The sequence below is a fragment of the Prunus avium genome, chromosome 2, assembly GCF_965620075.1.
Source record: "Prunus avium chromosome 2, drPruAviu1.hap1.1, whole genome shotgun sequence".
Taxonomy (NCBI): Eukaryota; Viridiplantae; Streptophyta; class Magnoliopsida; order Rosales; family Rosaceae; genus Prunus; species Prunus avium.
The window spans coordinates 22,106,466-22,124,921 of NC_142285.1; the positions used below are offsets into that span (position 1 = coordinate 22,106,466).

The 18,456-nt window shown below is 42.4% G+C and overlaps 1 protein-coding gene across 1 annotated transcript; it reads left to right on the top strand.

Annotated features, from left to right (window-relative positions):
* The first annotated feature begins 8,785 nt into the window (after window positions 1-8,785).
* Window positions 8,786-10,144, top strand: LOC110746532 (uncharacterized). Its single transcript, XM_088248584.1, has one exon. It carries the CDS (start codon window positions 8,786-8,788, stop codon window positions 10,142-10,144), a length of 1,359 nt encoding a protein of 452 aa, XP_088104710.1.
* Window positions 10,145-18,456: the final 8,312 nt, after the last annotated feature.

Below are 18,456 nucleotides of genomic sequence, written 5' to 3' on the forward strand. Positions count from 1 at the left end.
GCGGGGATGGGGGAAAAAAGCTTAATGGGGATGGGGATGTGAATGGCATACCCACCCCTGATTCGACCCATTGCCATCCCTATTGACGATCCCCTTTTCAAATTATAGGTAAAGTAAATTTCAATTTTGGCTTTGAAACTTTTACCTATGTTCATACGAGGGAAAACAAACAAAGATTGTACTAGCGTCGAATATCCAGAACCAAAAATTGACAAAACTCTCAAATTTAATTGAAAATAAGCAAAAGTATGGGAGGAAAAACATCCTAGTTGACAAAGGAATAGCAAACCAAACTAAACGAGAAAGGAAATCACAAAATTACTAAAACACAAATTTAGAAAACTTAAAGAATGTCGTTAAATCACAACACAATGGTGTGATTTTCTTCTAAACGACATGGTTTTCACCCAATGCTAATGTTGGGGCCTCGCAATGTTAGAAAATTCAAGATCTATTATTAAACAAGTACCACTTCTATTAACTTTTTAATTGTCTCTTAATTGACAGACTTATTATAATTGTCCCATAAGGACCAAACTGGAACACTTAGGTGTTCAAGGGCCAAAGACCCACAAGATCCAAAATTCAAGAGGCAAATGAAAATTGACTTTTATAGTTATGTCACAAACTTATTATAATTGTCCTGTGCGTGTCCGACACCTGGCAGGTGCCGGGCACACTTGACTAAATTGCCCTTCTAACTAAAAACTCAAATTTTTTTTTTTTAAGGTTTGACTTCTGCTGAAAATTCTGCAGAGTCTTCTTTGTAAATTGCTCGTTTCCCAAAAAATTTCACCTATACAAAACGCAATTCAAATATCTACAAACGTTCATCATGCACAATGTTAGATCACACACAACCAACAACAAATCTTTATGGCCTCAAGTCTTACAGAAATCCTAGGGCAATTTCAGAGCAATACTAATCAATTTAATTTATAGGAATAGTTCGATTACAGTAGAATCCTACAAAGAGGGAAATGATGAATGGTGGTGATGATCGCCCGATGGTGGTGCTCCGGTACACGACTACTGCCTAAGGGCGCAAAACATTAAAAATGTGAGCGGACAAAAGAAAGTTTTGGAAAATAATATCAACATACTAACCCCATTGTTAAAACATTTAGAAAATTCAATTATATCAATGTTCTATATTCTTACAAAAATTCAGGCATGCATATCTATATACATATAATTGATCATGCATTCAAACAAATCATCAAAACCATTTGAAAGCATTGTAAAGAAATAATTCCTTTCCACCTAGGTGTACCCATCATAAATCCATCAATTCCATGATTTATATTTATTTCTCACATTATACCGTCAATTCCAAATGTCACATAAGCGACACATCCTCGCAGGCCTCGGAAACACAAAGTCAACTCGAGACGCATTTCTCGCAAGACTCAAGGGACACTTAGTCAACTTGAGCCACATTCCTCGCTCCTCACGGTCCAGATATCCCTAAGACTTGTAGGGCAACTGTCAAACGCGCGCTGACTCAACTGAAGGCAACTAGGATGTCTGTGGACATCATTAAATCCGAAGGCAACAGTTTATCCGAGGGCAACAAATTAGGTACCTATGGTGGTTTAAAAAAACACAAGTCTTTCTTGAAAAATTATAATACTATTTCTCATTAAATCCTTAAATCCTATTATCATTTCCTTTTTCTACCTTCCAAGCCATTCACATTTAAACGTAAACAAAACTTAATAAAAGTATTTGAATTCAAACTAATTGCTTGGAAATCAAACACCATAAATAATTTATTCAAGAAAAATAATAAAACTTTTACTGCATATAATTTATTTATAAAACAAAAATCCACTCACTGAGCGTCCGAGCTAGCTTGACCCTTCAAGGGTCCTTCCTGCGAGTTTAATGAAGCTCGAGTACCTATTTAAGCGATTAAAACATTTAATTAATAAAATAGCTCAACCCCAAATATTTAATCAAAACCCTGACCCCCGGCCTCAAAAGTTCATGTATGTAACTTAAAAAGATTCCTAGACCCATTTTCAACAGTTCTGACAGGTGGAATGGTCTGAAAAGACCCGAGGTTAAATAAGCAATTAAATTTCCATATTGGTCATTTCAGTCCCCCGTGGGGTCCACGACCTTCGATTAATAATCCGAGAGTTCCTATAGGTTCAACACAATTTACTATACATGCCCGGCATGTTTGGTCCGAATCGAACGGTCAGATTGCTTGCAATCGCACAATCGGACGGTTACAGTTTACCTAAACTTTGAATTATTGAATCGGAGTATCCAGGACTTCGATTCTCGATCTGCGAATTCTTACATGATCCTAGAGGTGCCTAGATCAACGTATTTGAAAATGAGGTCGATCCAACGGTTCGAACATATCGAACCCAGATAACGCCTATTATGCAATATCCGTTCGACAGTCAAACGGTGACCAAATTGAAATTCGAGCATACCGTCGTGCTCGGGATGACATGGAGATCATTTTAGGAACAAAATCCAACCTTGACATCCCGCCAACGTGCCACCACCTCCGGCGTGTGTCTAGAGTAATTTTTCAGTGATTGGAAAACTCCAAATCGCTGGTCAATATTCATACCAACAGATTAAGCACATCAAGGGGAGTAACTTTATACCTTTGCTTGAAGATCAATTCAACCATGAAAGCCTTCGAGGGTTTGGTGGAGCCTGAGTACCTATGTAAGCGATTAAAATGTTTAATTAATAAAATAGCTCAACCACAAATATTTAATCAAAACCCTAACCTCCGGCCTTAAAGCATGTGTGCGTAACTTAAGAAAGTTCATAGGCCCATTTTCAAATAGTTCTGACAGTTGGAATGGTCTGAAATGAGCAGACTTGATGAGTCGATCTACTATCACCCAAACTCCAACATGATTGTCTCGCGTCTGAGGAAGCTTGAACACAAAGTCCATAGTAATGTGCTCCCACTTCCACTCAGGAATTGGAAGTGGTTGCAGCAACCCAGATGGTTTCTGCCATTCTACCTTGACTTGCTGGCAAATCAAACACTTACTAACATATTTTCCTATTTCCTTCTTCATGAAAGGCCACCAATAATGCTCTCTCAGGGTGCAGTACATTTTTGTGCTACCAAGATGCATGGTGAAGGCCGAACAGTGGGCCTCCTCAAGAACTTCCTTCTTTAGTGCTTCATCCCTACGGACATACAATCTTGTTCCCACCATCAAAGCTTCATCCTTTCTCACAGAATAATCTATTCTTGTACCATTCTCAACCTCCAACCTTAACATGCAAATTAACGGATCCTACATTTGGGCTTCGATAATTAGTTCAACCAATACTAGTCTTGTTTACACCCAAAATAAACAGCCAATAAGGGCAAGACACGTGGAGGAAATTGGGCTTGGTCAGAGGCGCTCTCGGCACCCTACCTATCGATCTCTCCATTAGGGCAACGCCCTCTCCTGGGACATGTGGCGCGCTCCCAAGCGACGCCCACAGTCCCACATCGAAATAATCAACAAAATGCACACCTCCCAAGAGCTATTTAAGGAGGCCAACTATCCCAAAATAAAGGTAATCAGAACTTACGGCACACAAGCCTATTGATCTGTCAGTTGAGCTTTCTATTCCCGAACTTACTTAAGCATCGGAGAGCCTTCGGCCGGTACCACACCGGTGCCCTAGGTCTTACCGTGCGCTTGCTTTTATTGCAGATCGCACAGTCTACCGAAGCATCAAGTCTACCGAAGACACAAATTTACTAAGTTGACCCTCTAAGTCAAAGAACCACTTTTTGGCGTCAATAGTTTGGCGCCGTCTGTGGGAATTCGATAAAATCGACCCTTTATCCCGAACATATGGGGACCACTGAAAAAACTACGTTCATACCAAGAGAGGCGATGCCGTTCGGCATGCCAAGCGGGGTGAGCCCTGCGCCAGCCCCATACACACCGGCAACTAATCCCCCTGTGATCCAATCCGCCGAAAACGCGGAGCTTTTAGCCCAAGTCGTGTCCCTTCGGCAGGACATGGCTAGGATGCAAGAACACAATAATCTTCTCTCGACCAGAGTGGAAGAAAAGCAACTGCTGTTAAACCAGCAGCAAACGCAGAACATGCCGACAGACCGATCGTCCGAAAGCCTACAGACTCCTCGTCGGCAGAAGAAGGGCAAGAAGGTGGCAAAGGCAACGTCTGCGCCGTCTAAACAATTGGTGGTCCCGGCACCCAAAAATAAGCCCCATGTACCGAAGAAGGTCTATTCCGATTGCCGACACCGGCTGCTGGAGCGAGAAGTCGAACGGCAGTCCGAACGGCAGCAATCGCCGATCAGGATCAACGCCCGCTTGGACGATCCCCGACTGAAGAACATGGGGAGGAAGTCTCCGATACGGAGGATACCAGTCATGGAATCCACGGCAGAGTCTGACCATGAGTACACTCCTTCCACCAACCGGTCATCTCCCTACGGTTCGGCAACCCCGACGAAGTTCTCGGAGGTTAACCCTGCCAGGTCCCAGCCGCGATCGGTGCATCAAACGGCGGAGGAGATACCGGACAGAGACCCAGTCATCCGCCTCCTCCTTCAAAGGGTACAGAAGATGGAGGACGATCGGACTCGTTCACAGGAGCCAGACTGGGGAAGGCTTCAGCCAGGACCCTTCACCGAGCGCATAAGGCACTCACGGCAGGATAGGGATGTGCAGCCCCTCCGCATAACCCCCTACACAGGGGTGGAGGATCCACTGACGCACCTTCATTCTTTTCAATCGGCATCTGGTGCACAGCAGCAATTGGCGTACGTATGATGAACTCATGAAGCAAGCGGCAATCCACGCCAAGGCTGAATACTTCAACTCGAGGGCCGAGCCCACGGCTCGGCAGAGCGAACCAGTACAGCGCCCCTCCACGGCACAGGCATCGCCGTACGCACCACCAACCCAGACTGCGGCGTACTATGAAAGTCACAAACGCAAAGATGCCGGAAGCTCCCAAAAGGGGCATTCCAAGAAAAACAAGAGCAGGTACGGCAGGGACAACTACCGAGCCCCACTAACGGCACATAACCAAGGAACAGAGGTGTTCACCCTGCTCAACACCTCCTACGAGGCAGTGCTGCTGAACGAAAACGAGATAATCCCGAAGCCATCGTTCAGAAAGCCTAATTGACAGGACGACAGGGATACAGGGAAATTCTGCCGATACCATCAGCAGAATAGCCACAACACCGAGGACTGCATAAGCCTGCGAAAAATCATTGAGCGGTTAATTCGGGAAGGCAAACTGGACCAATACATAGCCAGGCCTCAGCAGGCGCCAGTCCCGAACGCTAATCGGCAGATCAACATGATCAGCACGATCAGTGGAGGCCTAACCCTTGCCGGAGCATCTAACCGTTCGATAAAGCAGTATGTCAGGGCGGCACAATATCCCCAAGTCCTCGGCATTGAAAGCAGCCGGCATACAAAGATGCCGAAGGTCAGGTGGGAACCCATCACCTTCTCCGAAGAAGAAGAGGAAGGGATCATCTACCCACACAACGACCCTATGATCATCCGGGCCGACATTGCCGAGTTCGATGTCGGACGATTCCTGATCGACAATGGCAGTTCGGTAAACGTCATCTTCGCCGATGCATTCAAAGAACTCGGAATTGATGACAGCCAAGTCAATCGGCAACTCTCGCCTCTCCTTAGCTTTTCAGTAGACCTGGTCCAGCCGATCGGCAGTGTCAGCTTGCCAATCGCCTTCGGCACAGCACCACGAAGAACCATGGTCTACGACCAGTTCCTTGTGGTAGACTGTGCTACGGCGTACAACATAATTATCGGCCGAACGGCGCTAATGGCAATAAAGGCCCATTTGTCCCCCCACATGCTACTCATGAAGTTCCCAACCTGCTACGGCACGGGGGCAATCAGGGGCGATCAATTGAGCACTCGGAACTGCTACGCCACAACGTTGAAATCGGCAGCTCCCCACAAGCAGAAGGAAACCCTCACGGTCGCAGACTTGCCGAACGGCAATGAACCAGTGGACGATCCAAGGGAGGAAACGCCCACTCCAGTGGCACAACCTGCCGAAGATCTGGAAACGGTGGCACTGGACGAGAATCAACCGGACCGGTGCGTGAGAATCGGTACCATGCTGAACGCCACCCTCCGTGCCGAATTCATCCAGTTCCTTCGGCAGAACTCAGAAGTCTTTGCTTGGTCCTACAACGACATGCCAGGCATATCCCCTGACATCATCAGCCACAAACTGAGCATCTCGCCGGCATTCAAACCTATCAGGCAAAAGCGCCGATCCTATGATGCCGAACGGTATGAGGCCATGAAGAACGAAGTGGACAAACTCATGACCATTGGCTTCATACGGGAAGCCATATACCCGGAATGGCTGGCGAACTCAGTCATGGTTCGGAAGGCGAAGGGCGGATGGCGAATGTGCCAGGACTGTCCAAAGGATAGCTTCCCGTTGCCACGCATCGATCAGCTGGTTGACGCCACTGCCGGTCATGAACTGCTCAGCTTCATGGACGCATACTCTGGGTACAACCAGATCTTCATGCACCTTGCCGATAGCGAACACACGGCGTTCATAACTGACAAAGGCCTGTATTGCTATAACGTCATGCCGTTCGGCTTGAAGAATGCGGGGGCAACCTATCAGAGACTGATCAACCGAATCTTCGCTGAGCAGATCGGTAGCACCATGGAGGTCTACGTAGATGACATGCTAGTAAAGAGCCGAACGGCAGGGGAGCATTTAAAAAACCTATCGCTCATGTTCGGCATCTTGAAGGATTACCGAATGAGACTCAACCCGACGAAGTGCGCCTTCGGCGTATCTTCCTGAAGATTCCTTGGTTTCATGATCAGCCAGAGGGGTATTGAGGCAAACCCCGATAAAATCAAAGCCATAATCAACATGGAGGTGCCGAAGACACAAAAGGACATCCAGAGCCTTACCGGACGAGTGGCAGCCCTCACTCGCTTCATCTCCAAAGCTATAGACAAATGTGCACCGTTCTTCAAAGCCTTGAAAGGGGGTGTTAAGCTCATAATTTCATACATATACATGCCCTATTTACTTACTTCTTTTGCTTAGTTTCTTAGATTTCTAAGTTATTTGCCTCCCTTTGTGTGTTTTGTAGGAAAATAGAGCAAGAGGGCATAATTCATGCAATTCAAGCATGTTAAGGCCTAATTTGGATGAATGGATGAAGAGCTTAAAAGACAAACTCATTTTGGCTACAGCCCCCTGCCAGTCCAGTTCCGTAGGTCATATTGCAAGCTTTGTTTCAACAACCTACATAGCTCGAATGAGGCCACATTCTTCATGAAAGTTGTTCCACTTGGTGTTTACTATAACATATCCAAATTTCAGCCCCATTGGATAAATCTGGAGTCCGTTACCTAGCAAACACAGAACCATGCTCAGGATGGATCTTATCAGCGCGGAAAATGAGTTAGCAATTTGTTTCGGCCTTAACTTCCTCCTCCGACCTTGGATTGGCCCAAATAACATATGGCTGGAAAGAAGACATTCTGAACTTCAATTTCGAGTGCTTAAAGTCCTAATTTGATTAAGAAAAGCCCAAGTTGTAAGCCCTTGAAGTTGCTGGTCATGCTGACCTCAGCATGTGCTGGTTGGATGCTTGGTCATGGTGAGCTAGGTATGAACTATCATTTCTGGTTGGAAGCTTGGTCATGGTGACATGAAGATGAGCTAGGGCTGCTGGTGGGATCTATTGGTGAAGTGCATCAACCAATTCAAGATTTTCTAATACAAGTGCATCACCCAATTTAGATTTTCTAATACAAGTGCATCAACCATTTCAGATTTTATAAAACAAGTGTTGTATGCATTAGCCATACTTAATTCAGATTTTCACTTCCCCTAGGCCTATAAATAGGGAAGTTCTCTAAGCTTGTAAACACACCCCAAGGGGGGGAGCTCTCAAACACTTCTCTAGAGCTCCCTTCCCTTCTCTCCCTCAAATTCTCTTAGTTTCTCTTTCTAGTTTTCAATTGTTGTAATGAAATCTTTTGTGTTGAAATTTTCCTTAAGTTTTTCTTAGTTCCACTTTACTTTTCATTATGTAAATTCTTTTCTTTAGTCTCAAGTTTGATTAGTTTCCAAGTTTCAATTATGGTTCATGTTCTTATTCATTATGCTTATAAGTTAATATGCTAGTTTGAATGATTGATCACCATTAAGGCTTGCATGTTAGCTATCTTGGTTTGAATTAAGAGTATACACCATGCTTTAATTCGAATTGAACTATGAATAGGAAGAGTATGTATGGACATTCGACAACAGGGATTAGATACATGCTTGGTTGTTTAAATTGTTCTTCTATGCTTAATGGGTTCCTAATGCTTAATTTTAGGTTAGACAACAAATGATCAAATTAGGGAATTAGGAACACAAGGTTATGACCAAACACCATGGTTTAATCATACATTAGCTAGAATCAATCCGTTAATCTAATTGAACTTGGGAACTTATCTACTTGAGTTAGTTATTTTCTTTCTTTCTTGTTTTATTTATTTCCTTTCTTTTTCATTTCTGTTTTGTGTAGGGAAATGAATTGGATCATTCAATCACCAATCCTCGTGGGATCGACCTCGCACTTACATATGCTATACTACCTAACGGCTCGTGCACTTGCGAGTATCACAAGTTGAGGATGCAACTGAATCCATTTTGGTGCAGCTGTATCTACGCAACAGGGGGCAAACACCATATAGAGTGGACTGCCGAATGCGATAAGGCGTTTCAAGACTTGAAGGACTACATGGGCCGAGCACCGCTACTGTCGAAACCCCTCCCTGGAGAAACGCTCTCTCTATATCTGTCGGTATCCAGCACTGCCGTCAGCTCAGTACTGATACGGATCCCAGAGAAGGCAGAGCTGCCGATCTTCTACGTCAGTAAGGCCCTTCAGGGGGCAGAGTCTCGGTACCCCCCACTCGAGCAGCTGGCTTTAGCTCTGGTCGTTTCTGCCCGGCGGTTAAGGCCCTATTTTCAGGCCCACACCATCATCGTTCTGACCAACCAGCCCCTTCGGCAAGTTTTTCAAAAACCAGAAACATCCGGAAGACTGGTGAAATGGGCGATCGAGCTAGGAGAATTCGACGTACAGTTCAAACCTAGGCCTGCCGAAAAGGGACAAGCCGTAGCAGACTTCATCGCTGAGCTGACACCTTCGGAGACTTCAGAAACTGAGAAAACCCCTCCACAGGAAGGCCTACCGAACGGCAGTCGTCTCGACCAGTCAACTCCTTTCTGGATCCTGCATGTTGACGGTTCGGCAAACCAACAAGGATGCGGAGCAGGTCTGGTACTCACCGCTCCCGATGGAGCCAAAATTGAATATGCCATCAGGTTTGGCTTCCGAACGTCCAACAACGAAGCCGAATACGAGGCACTTTTGGCTGGCCTACGGCTCGCCAGAAGCATGGGGGCAATTCAGATCAGCATCTACAGCGACTCGCAGCTAATAGTGAACCAGGTGACTGCCGACTTCGCAGCCAAAGACGCATCCATGACGGCATACCTTACGGCAGCACACCAACTGCTAAACAAGTTCCAGGCGTACGAGATTCGGCAGATACCAAGGAACGAGAACAGTCATGCCGATGCCCTCGCTAGACTGGCTTCGGCAATCAACGACAAAGTGGGTCGAAAGATCCCCGTCGAGATACTGGCCCTTCCGAGCACCGCCACTGCCGAGGTCTGCGCTGTAGAGTACAACGATACGTGGATGTCGCCTATTCACGCTTACCTAACGAACGGTACCCTCCCTACGGATAAGACCAAGGCCAGACAGCTGCGTTACCGATCGACGAGGTACATTGTCATCAACGACATTCTGTACAAACGTGGCTACTCGGACCCCTACATGAAATGTATCACCGAAGAGCAGGGCGAGTATGTCCTTCGGGAGATCCACAGTGGTGTCTGCGGCGATCACTCCGGTTCTAAATCCCTGGCCCACAAAGCCTTTCGGCAGGGCTACTATTGGCCATCCATGCACAGGGATGCAATCGCGATGGTAAAGAAGTGCGACAAATGCCAGAGGTTCGGTAACATCCCGCACCTACCTGCCGAACCCCTCACGCCTATCGTAAGCCCATGGCCATTCGCCCAATAGGGACTCGACCTAATTGGGCCAATGCCGCAAGGCAAAGGACAGGTCAAATACGCGATCGTTGCCGTGGACTACTTCACGAAATGGGTTGAGGCCGAAGCCTTAGCCACCATAACGGCAGCTATAGTTGAAGAGTTTGTCTGGACCAACATCTGTTGCCGCTTCGACATTCCCTACGCCATGATCACTGATAACGGCAGACAGTTCGATTCGGCGCTCTTCAGGCAGTTCTGCACTCGCCTCAAAATCAACCTGTTCTTCGCCTCGCCAGCTCACCCTCAATCGAACGGCCAGGTTGAGGCCGTAAATAAGATCATCAAGAAACTCTTGAAACGGCAACTCAACAGTTCCAAGGGCGCTTGGCCGGAGAAGATTCCCGAAGCTCTGTGGGCCATATGGACATCCTACCGAACCTCCACAGGGGAAACTCCCTTCAACCTTGCATTCGGCTCAGAAGCCGTTGTCCCAGTTGAGATCGGTGAGTCTTCTTACCGAACGGAAAGCTTCGAGCCGAAGGCTAACGAGGCAGCACTCGCGTTAAGCCTGGATTTAATCGAAGAACGGCGAACGGTGGCCAACCTTCGGAATGAAGCTTACAAACAGCGCGTCTCTCGGTACTACGACTCAAGAGTCAAACCGCGTTCCTTTAGAATCGGGGACTGGGTCATGCGCAAGGTTTCGCTTGCAACCAAAAACCCAACGGAAGGAACCCTCGGACCTTCTTGGGAAGGACTTTACGAAGTCATCGGCATCCTACGTTCCGGTACTTACAGGCTCCGAGGCACAGATGGGAAGACCCTCGGTCACCCATGGAATGTGGACCATCTCAAGAGTTATTTTAAATAAAGCTCCCTAGCCAACGGCAGGGAGGAATTTGTATTTTTGCCTACGGCATATATAAATAAAACGAGATTATCCAGTCCCATGCATTCGGAACGTAACATCCTAGTGGTATCTGATCGGTGCATATTTACATATCATTTTGTACCCTTCTAGCTTATGATTTGGTTATGTTTTTTAGTTAAACTTGTGTTTTTAATCCTTTTTGTGTTTATCTTTCAGTTCATTGAGCTTTAGGTAATAATGAGGGCTTTGGATAGTAAATGATGCAATCCATGCATGTTAGGGCCTAATTTGGATGAATGGATGAAGAGCTTAAAGACAAACTCAATTTTGGCTACAGTCCCCTGCCAGCCCAGTTTCGTAGGTCATATTGCAAGCTTTGTTTCAGCAACCTACATAGCTCGGATGAGGCCACATTCTTCATGAAAGTTGTTCCAATGGGTGTGTAATATAACATATCCAAAATTCAGCCCCATTGGATAAATATGGAGTCTGTTACCTAGCAAACACAGAGCCATGCTCAGGATAGATTTTATCAGCGCGCAAAATGAGTTAGCAATTTGTTTTGGCCTTAACTTCCTCCTCCGACCTTGGATTGGCCCAAATGATATATGGCTGGAAAGAAGACATTCTGAACTTCAAGTTTGAGTGCTTAAAGTCTTAATTTGCTTAAGGGAAGCCCAATTCGTAAGCCCTTGAAGTTGCTGGTCATGCTGACCTCAGGATGAGCTATTATTTCTGGTTGGAAGCTTGGTCATGGTGACATGAAGATGAGCTAGGGCTGCTGGTGGGATTTATTAGTGAAGTGCATCAACCATTTCAGATTTTATAATGGAAGTGTTGTATGCATTAGTGAAGTGCATCAACCATTTCAGATTTTATAAAACAAGTGTTGTATGCATTAGCCATACTTAATTCAGATTTTCAGCTACCTTAGGCCTATATATAGTGAGGTTTCCCAAGCTTGTAAACACACCCCAAGGGGGGGAGCTCTCAAACACTTCTCTAGAGCTCCCTTCCCTTCTCTCCCTCAAATTCTCTTAGTTTCTCTTTCTAGTTTTCAATTGTTGTAATGAAATCTTTTGTGTTGAAATTTTCCTTAAGTTTTTCTTAGTTCCACTTTACTTTTCATTATGTAAATTCTTTTCTTTAGTCTCAAGTTTGATTAGTTTCCAAGTTTCAATTATGGTTCATGTTCTTATTCATTATGCTTATAAGTTAATATGCTAGTTTGAATGATTGATCACCATTAAGGCTTGCATGTTAGCTATCTTGGTTTGAATTAAGAGTATACACCATGCTTTAATTCGAATTGAACTATGAATAGGAAGAGTATGTATGGACATTCGACAACAGGGATTAGATACATGCTTGGTTGTTTAAATTGTTCTTCTATGCTTAATGGGTTCCTAATGCTTAATTTTAGGTTAGACAACAAATGATCAAATTAGGGAATTAGGAACACAAGGTTATGACCACACACCATGGCTTAATCATACATTAGCTAGAATCAATCCGTTAATCTAATTGAACTTGGGAACTTATCTGCTTGAGTTAGTTATTTTCTTTCTTCCTTGTTTTATTTATTTCCCTTCTTTTTCATTTCTGTTTTGTGTAGGGAAAATGAATTGAATCATTCAATCACCAATCCTCGTGGGATCGACCTCGCACTTACATACGCTATACTACCGAACGGCTCGTGCACTTGCGAGTATCACAAGTTGAGGATGCAGCTGAATCCATTTTGGTGCAGCTGTATCTACGCAACAAGTTTTTGGCGCCGTTGCCGGGGATTGGCAACATAGTTTGGTTCTATTTCTTTTCCCTACTTGTTTTATTTTTATTTTTCATTTTCATGTTTTTCTAGACAATTTCAAGTTTTTAAGTTAATGACGTTAATGGACAAGTTGTGTTTGTAGTCCAACAGAAAAGGACAATTGCCCAACAAGCAAGAGAACTGGGTTTAAGTCCCAGCTTACACAACCCATTGGTGCTTGTTACTTTGAAGCATGAAATTGGATGTGTGTTGATTTTCCTTTTCATTTTAGTTTTTATTTCCTAATCTTTTAACTCTGTTTCAAGTTTTCTATATTTGTTTTAAGCAATTTATGACAGCTTAATAAAAATGGAGAGAGATGGCAACCTCAATCATAAGAATGGGAAGTGTGGAGCAATGGGAGAAGTCGCGACCTCCAAGTGCATCACATTCGACCTAATCGCTTCAAGGGGGAGCATTTCAATCCTTTCTCTTCTTTGAATTCTGTTTATTTCCGTAGTTGTTTTTGCCTTTTGGTCCGCGCTGAGTTCTTTGTTTTTCTATGCTGAATCCAACCATATAAAGAACGTAAAATTTGGACTTACGGTTGGAAAGTTATAGCCTAAAAACTGAACAGAGGTCGAAGCTGAAAAACATAGAAACGAATCTGTCCAAATGGTGATAAACGGGTGATAGAAAGTGCTGTTTGTTTTTTTTTTCTTTGGTTTCTTGGTTTGTTTCTTTTAGTACAACAATTTATGTTGTTTGTTTGAATTTGTTTAGAGTACTTAGTTCATTTTCGTTTATGGTTTGTTGTTCCATTTTATCTTAATTTGTTTTTGTTTCTTATCTTAAAAATTTTAAAAAGATTTTTCATATGAGCTGACTTATGGTAACTCCAGTGAGCACTTCCGTCAATACAGTGTCTAGGAGTTCTATAGGCGACACCTTCGGTGTCTAAGAAGTTTGGGTTTTAAGCGGGACCATTGTGACCCCTCCAACCTTCCCGGATCCCCTGGCTGTGTTTTCTGAGGCCCTTAACTGGTCATCCGTGAGTTGCTTGTATATTTGTGTGTTTTAAAAACAATAATAATAAATATAAAAAAAATAAAAAATTGAAAATTGAAAATTGGGTTTTTATTTTTCCTTGTAAATTGCAATTTGGAACTTCTTTGTTTTCTTTTATGTTTTTTTTGTTGTTTTATTAGGTTAGTTTATTTATTTACGTGGTGTGGTTAATTAGTTTATTTCTGAGTGTTAAAAACACATTTTTATTCAAACATTGCATTCAAAAAGATAAAAAGTTTAAAAAAAACAAAAAAAACAAAAAAACAAAAAAAACAAAAAAAAAAAAAACCTTCAAGTAAATTAAAAATAAAAACAACTTCTTCATCTTCATCTTCATCTTCATGGCATGCCTCTGTTTTCTCTTACTTGCAGAATCTGCAGCAGCTCCACATGGTCCTCATTTTTTCTCTGCAGTGCTTCCACGTGCTGATTGGCACAATAGAGCCGCTTCTGCAAGTCCGCCACCATAGCCTTCAAGGAAGTTATTTCCTCGCTCATCGCGGCACACTCCCGTGTTCTCGCCAGCAATCGCATGCCCAAATTGGTAGCCGAGACCGCGTGGAGTACAGTTAAATTGTGGGACTCCTCCACCGCTGCCTTGTCAGACCTCTGTGCCACATGCAGATGATCTGTCGGTGTGAGCTTGTTACCAATCATGCCTCCCAGCAGCGCTGCTCTGTTCGGCATTGCCTCAGAAAAGTTCGGTATTATCTCAGCAAAGTTTGAGGCCGTACCGTGATGATATGTGGAGTTTGGGAAGACAGGAGTTGGAGGAGCCCTTGTCTGGGCATTTGGTGGTGCAAGTGAGAGCTCAAGGTTGAGATCATCAAGGTGAGTGCATGAGGATGCCATTTGTTTTGCTTCTAAATTTTTTGATGTTTTTCCTTGAGTTTGCAGGAAGAAATGCTGGGTATCATCCGCTTGCAGAGGTGTGGTTTAAATAGACATATGCTGATGAGAGAGAGCCAACACCATTTCGGATTTCCCGGGCATGCTCGACCTAATCGCTTCAAGGGGGAGCACCTTTACTTTTACTTTACTTTTCTTTTTTCCGTGTTTTCTGGTGTTTAATGTTTTTGCCCGTTACTTTCATTTTCTAGAGCTTTGTGTTTTTGCTTTTCCCTTTCGGCTATCATCTTTATCTTATTTTAGTTAGGGAAATGTGTTTTCTTTTCCGTTTGTCGTTTTTTTTTCTTTTTTCTTTTTCTTTTTCTTTTTCTTTCTGCAACCTTACTCTTTTATTTCCGAAACAAAATAACGAAAATACAAAAACAACAAAATAAAATAAAAACAACAATAATGCAGTAGGAAATCATTTCTTCTCGATGCTTGGTGTCTCGACCATTGGAGCTTTGAGTTTGGCCCTCTGGCTGTCCTCTTCCGGGGCTTCACGCACAGCTTCTTGGGGCTCATCACTTGAGCTCCCAAAGATCGCAATCTTAGCTTGAGCGTAACTACTCTCGCGATCTGCTTGTTTGCGTTTACCCGGTCGGTCTAGGTCCTCCAGCTGCTTTCGCATGTCGCGAGAATACAACTCTACCATCTTTGATAGGTTTTTATTCTCGTCCCGCAATACTTCTAGCTGGTGTCGATTCACCTCCACTATCCTTGACCTTTCCCTTTTCAAGCTTTTTATAGCACTCTGACAATCTTCAACCATACTTCGCTCCGCCGCCAACTGAGCTTTGAGCACCTCTACCTCATGGGACTTCGCAAGTAGGCGATGACCCAAACTTGCGACTGTTGCTGTACTCTGCACGCTCAGTGCCAGGGCATCGCTCACGACCCGGTTGTCATCCCTTGTCCCCAGAACACGTATATCTTTAGGAGTCACTAAATTTCTAGCCACTCCAATGGCAACATCGTTGTCCAGGAGTATTGAGTCAGTTACTGTCACAGGCCCCCGTGCGGAAGCAAAGTAGGGCATCCATACTGGTGCCGCTGCTTGGCCTCGTGTCTGAGTCGGTGGAGCTAGGTTGAGATCCAACGAAAATGGGTAGTTAGAGGCCATTTGATTTCTCACTCTCTTTTCTTCTTTCTTTCTTTTCTCTTTTGTGTGTTTCTGAGTTTGCGTTTTTTTTTCACCCTTTCTTATAGACTTAGTCTTTGACAAACCCTAGCCATTACAGCATCTGAGCATTTTCTGAATCTCCAGCATTCCTTGAGTCCCACAACCTTCTCGCCTTCCAACCATACCCAACTCATTTATCACGACGTGTCTTTTCTGAACGAACGCGTTCAGTAAAGTCTTCGCGCCTTTCCATGAGCCCGTAATTTTTGCTTGTGGAGTCTGCGGCGCCTCTACGCGTCAACACGTGTCTCGCCCTGTCAGTTGGTCCCTTACACTGAACCGAGACATCATGACCCATGTTCTCTTAAAAATAAAAAATAATAATAAAAAAACGTGTGGGCTTCGGATTTCATTGTGGGTCGGGTTTTCACCGTTGTTTAGGTTTCAAGGTGGGTTAACTTTCTTTTGGGTTGGGCTTTCAATTGTTTGGGTTTTGGTTTGCGTAAGACTGTCTGTTTAGGGCTTACTGTTTTGTCTGTTTAGGGCTTTCTGTTTCGAGTGTTTTACTGTTTCATTTTTTTTCTTTTTTGTTTATTTGTTTGTTTGTTTTGTAATTTTTATTTTTGTAATTATTTTATTTGTGTTTTTTATTTTTTTTTTGTGTGGTTTATATTTACTTTAGTACCTTTCATTTCTTATTATGACATTGCTTGTTCCTAATTTTTAAACATTGAGGACAATGTTCATTTCTAGGTTTGGGGGTATTGGAGTTTAGCATGTAAAATTGGTTTTTCCTTAATTTTATTTAATTTTTTTTTTATTTGCTTGTTTTTATTTTTATTTTATTTTGTTAAGTCTTGCTTTTATTTTGATTTTGATTTTATTCACTTTCCGAACACATTTGATGAGATTGTGATAAATGTTTGCATGACTTAAATGAAAATTGAATTTTATTTATTATTTATTTTTTTTTCCTTGTAAATTTTTATTGTAAAAAAAAAAATTTAATTAATTGATTAATTTGGCATCATTCTAGCATGATATGTTCGAAACCTTCTTTGCACTTGCCATTTGTTTCATAATTCTCCAATTAAAGGATTTGCATGACCCAAAGAATTGTATCAAGCATAAATTAGACTTATATAACCATAAATGTGAGCTTTTGAGCCTTGTGCTTCATTTCATGAGTGTTATACACATACTCTTATTTTCTTGTCATCAAAGTTGTTGTTTGATCTCATTATTCATTGATTTGGTTGAATACTTAAAAGTCATTCATTCTTTTGCAATTCGATTTCATGACATTTAAGAAATGATATTAGGCCCTCTTTGGATCGTTTGTACCTTTCAAGCTAACCTTATGCATGCTTAAGCATGATTTTCCATTGTTAACCATTTTGAGCCTACATGTAAACCTTTTCTTTCATTTACCAATTATATTTCCTCGCCTTAGCCTGAAAAACAAATATTTACCTTTCTAAGGAACTCATGAGCTTTAATTGGGATGTGTTTTTCATACTAAGTTTAGGAATTGGTGTTACATTTTGAAGGGAAAAAAAAAATCACACAATTGGTGAAAGAAAAGAGAAAAGTTGTGATTAAGTGGTGGTTGAATGAAATTTCATTTTTGGGTTTCATTTTTGGGCCTTCAAAATAAATTGGTGTTTAAGGAAAGGAGTGAATCAATGTAAATGAAGGTATAAGGAGTTTTGATCATGTAAAAGAAAAATAAATTCTCATTGTGATGATTCGAAGTCTTGTAAACAATTGTTTTATGCTCTTATATTTTGAGTTCCTTGGACTTTGTTTTATCCATACCTTTCATTTCTTACTCACCTTACACCCTTGGCCCCATTACAACCTATGTTAAAGACCTAAATTGATCTTAAATGTCATGTGGTTGAATTGCATTCATTTTTCTACTTTTAAGTGTTTGGCATCCTTCTTGAGATCATATTAATGCAAGTTCTTCATCTTTCTATTTCGAGTTAAGTCTTTATGGTTTAACTCTAATCTCATGTTTATAACTGAGTGTTGCATTATAGCCCTCTTCCGAGTGATTCCTTTGTGAGAGGACAACTTTGGTGAGATTTGAAGTTGAACTTGTGCTTTGTATGATTTTTGAAATTGTGTGAAAACTAAGATTGGGGAATTTGTTGCATTTGGCTATCACACTACCACACTTTGAGCATATTATGTTTTGAACTTTGCCGCTTTGTGAATAATGTTTAAAATTGAGCTTTTATTGTTAAAACTTTTGAGTCATGTGCATGAGTCATTTCTCTTCAGAAAATGTTCGGAAAGATTGTTTTGAGTTCTTTTTATTTTTGTAATTTTTTTTGTTTTGTTTTGTTTTGTTTTGTTTTTTTTGTTTTGTTTTTGTTAATGTAATTATTTTTTTTTGTTTTTGTTTTTTATTTTGCTTAAGGACTAACAATCTTTTAAGTTTTCTAATTACCTTGTTTTACAGAGTCAGTAAAACGTTTGTGGGTATCGTATCTGTTAAACCCTCAGGAGACACAACTCCTCCTACTAGGGATGCCTAGAGGTTTAAAGGCTTGTTGCATATGCTCAATGCAATCGAGTTACCTACGAAAGTGGTCTAGTTAACTTCTTGTTTGTTTTTATCTTTGTTTT

Coding starts and splice junctions, on each gene's coding strand:
- LOC110746532 (XM_088248584.1), top strand. CDS start 8,786: ATGGGCCGAGCACCGCTACTGTCGAAACCCCTCCCTGGAGAAACGCTC.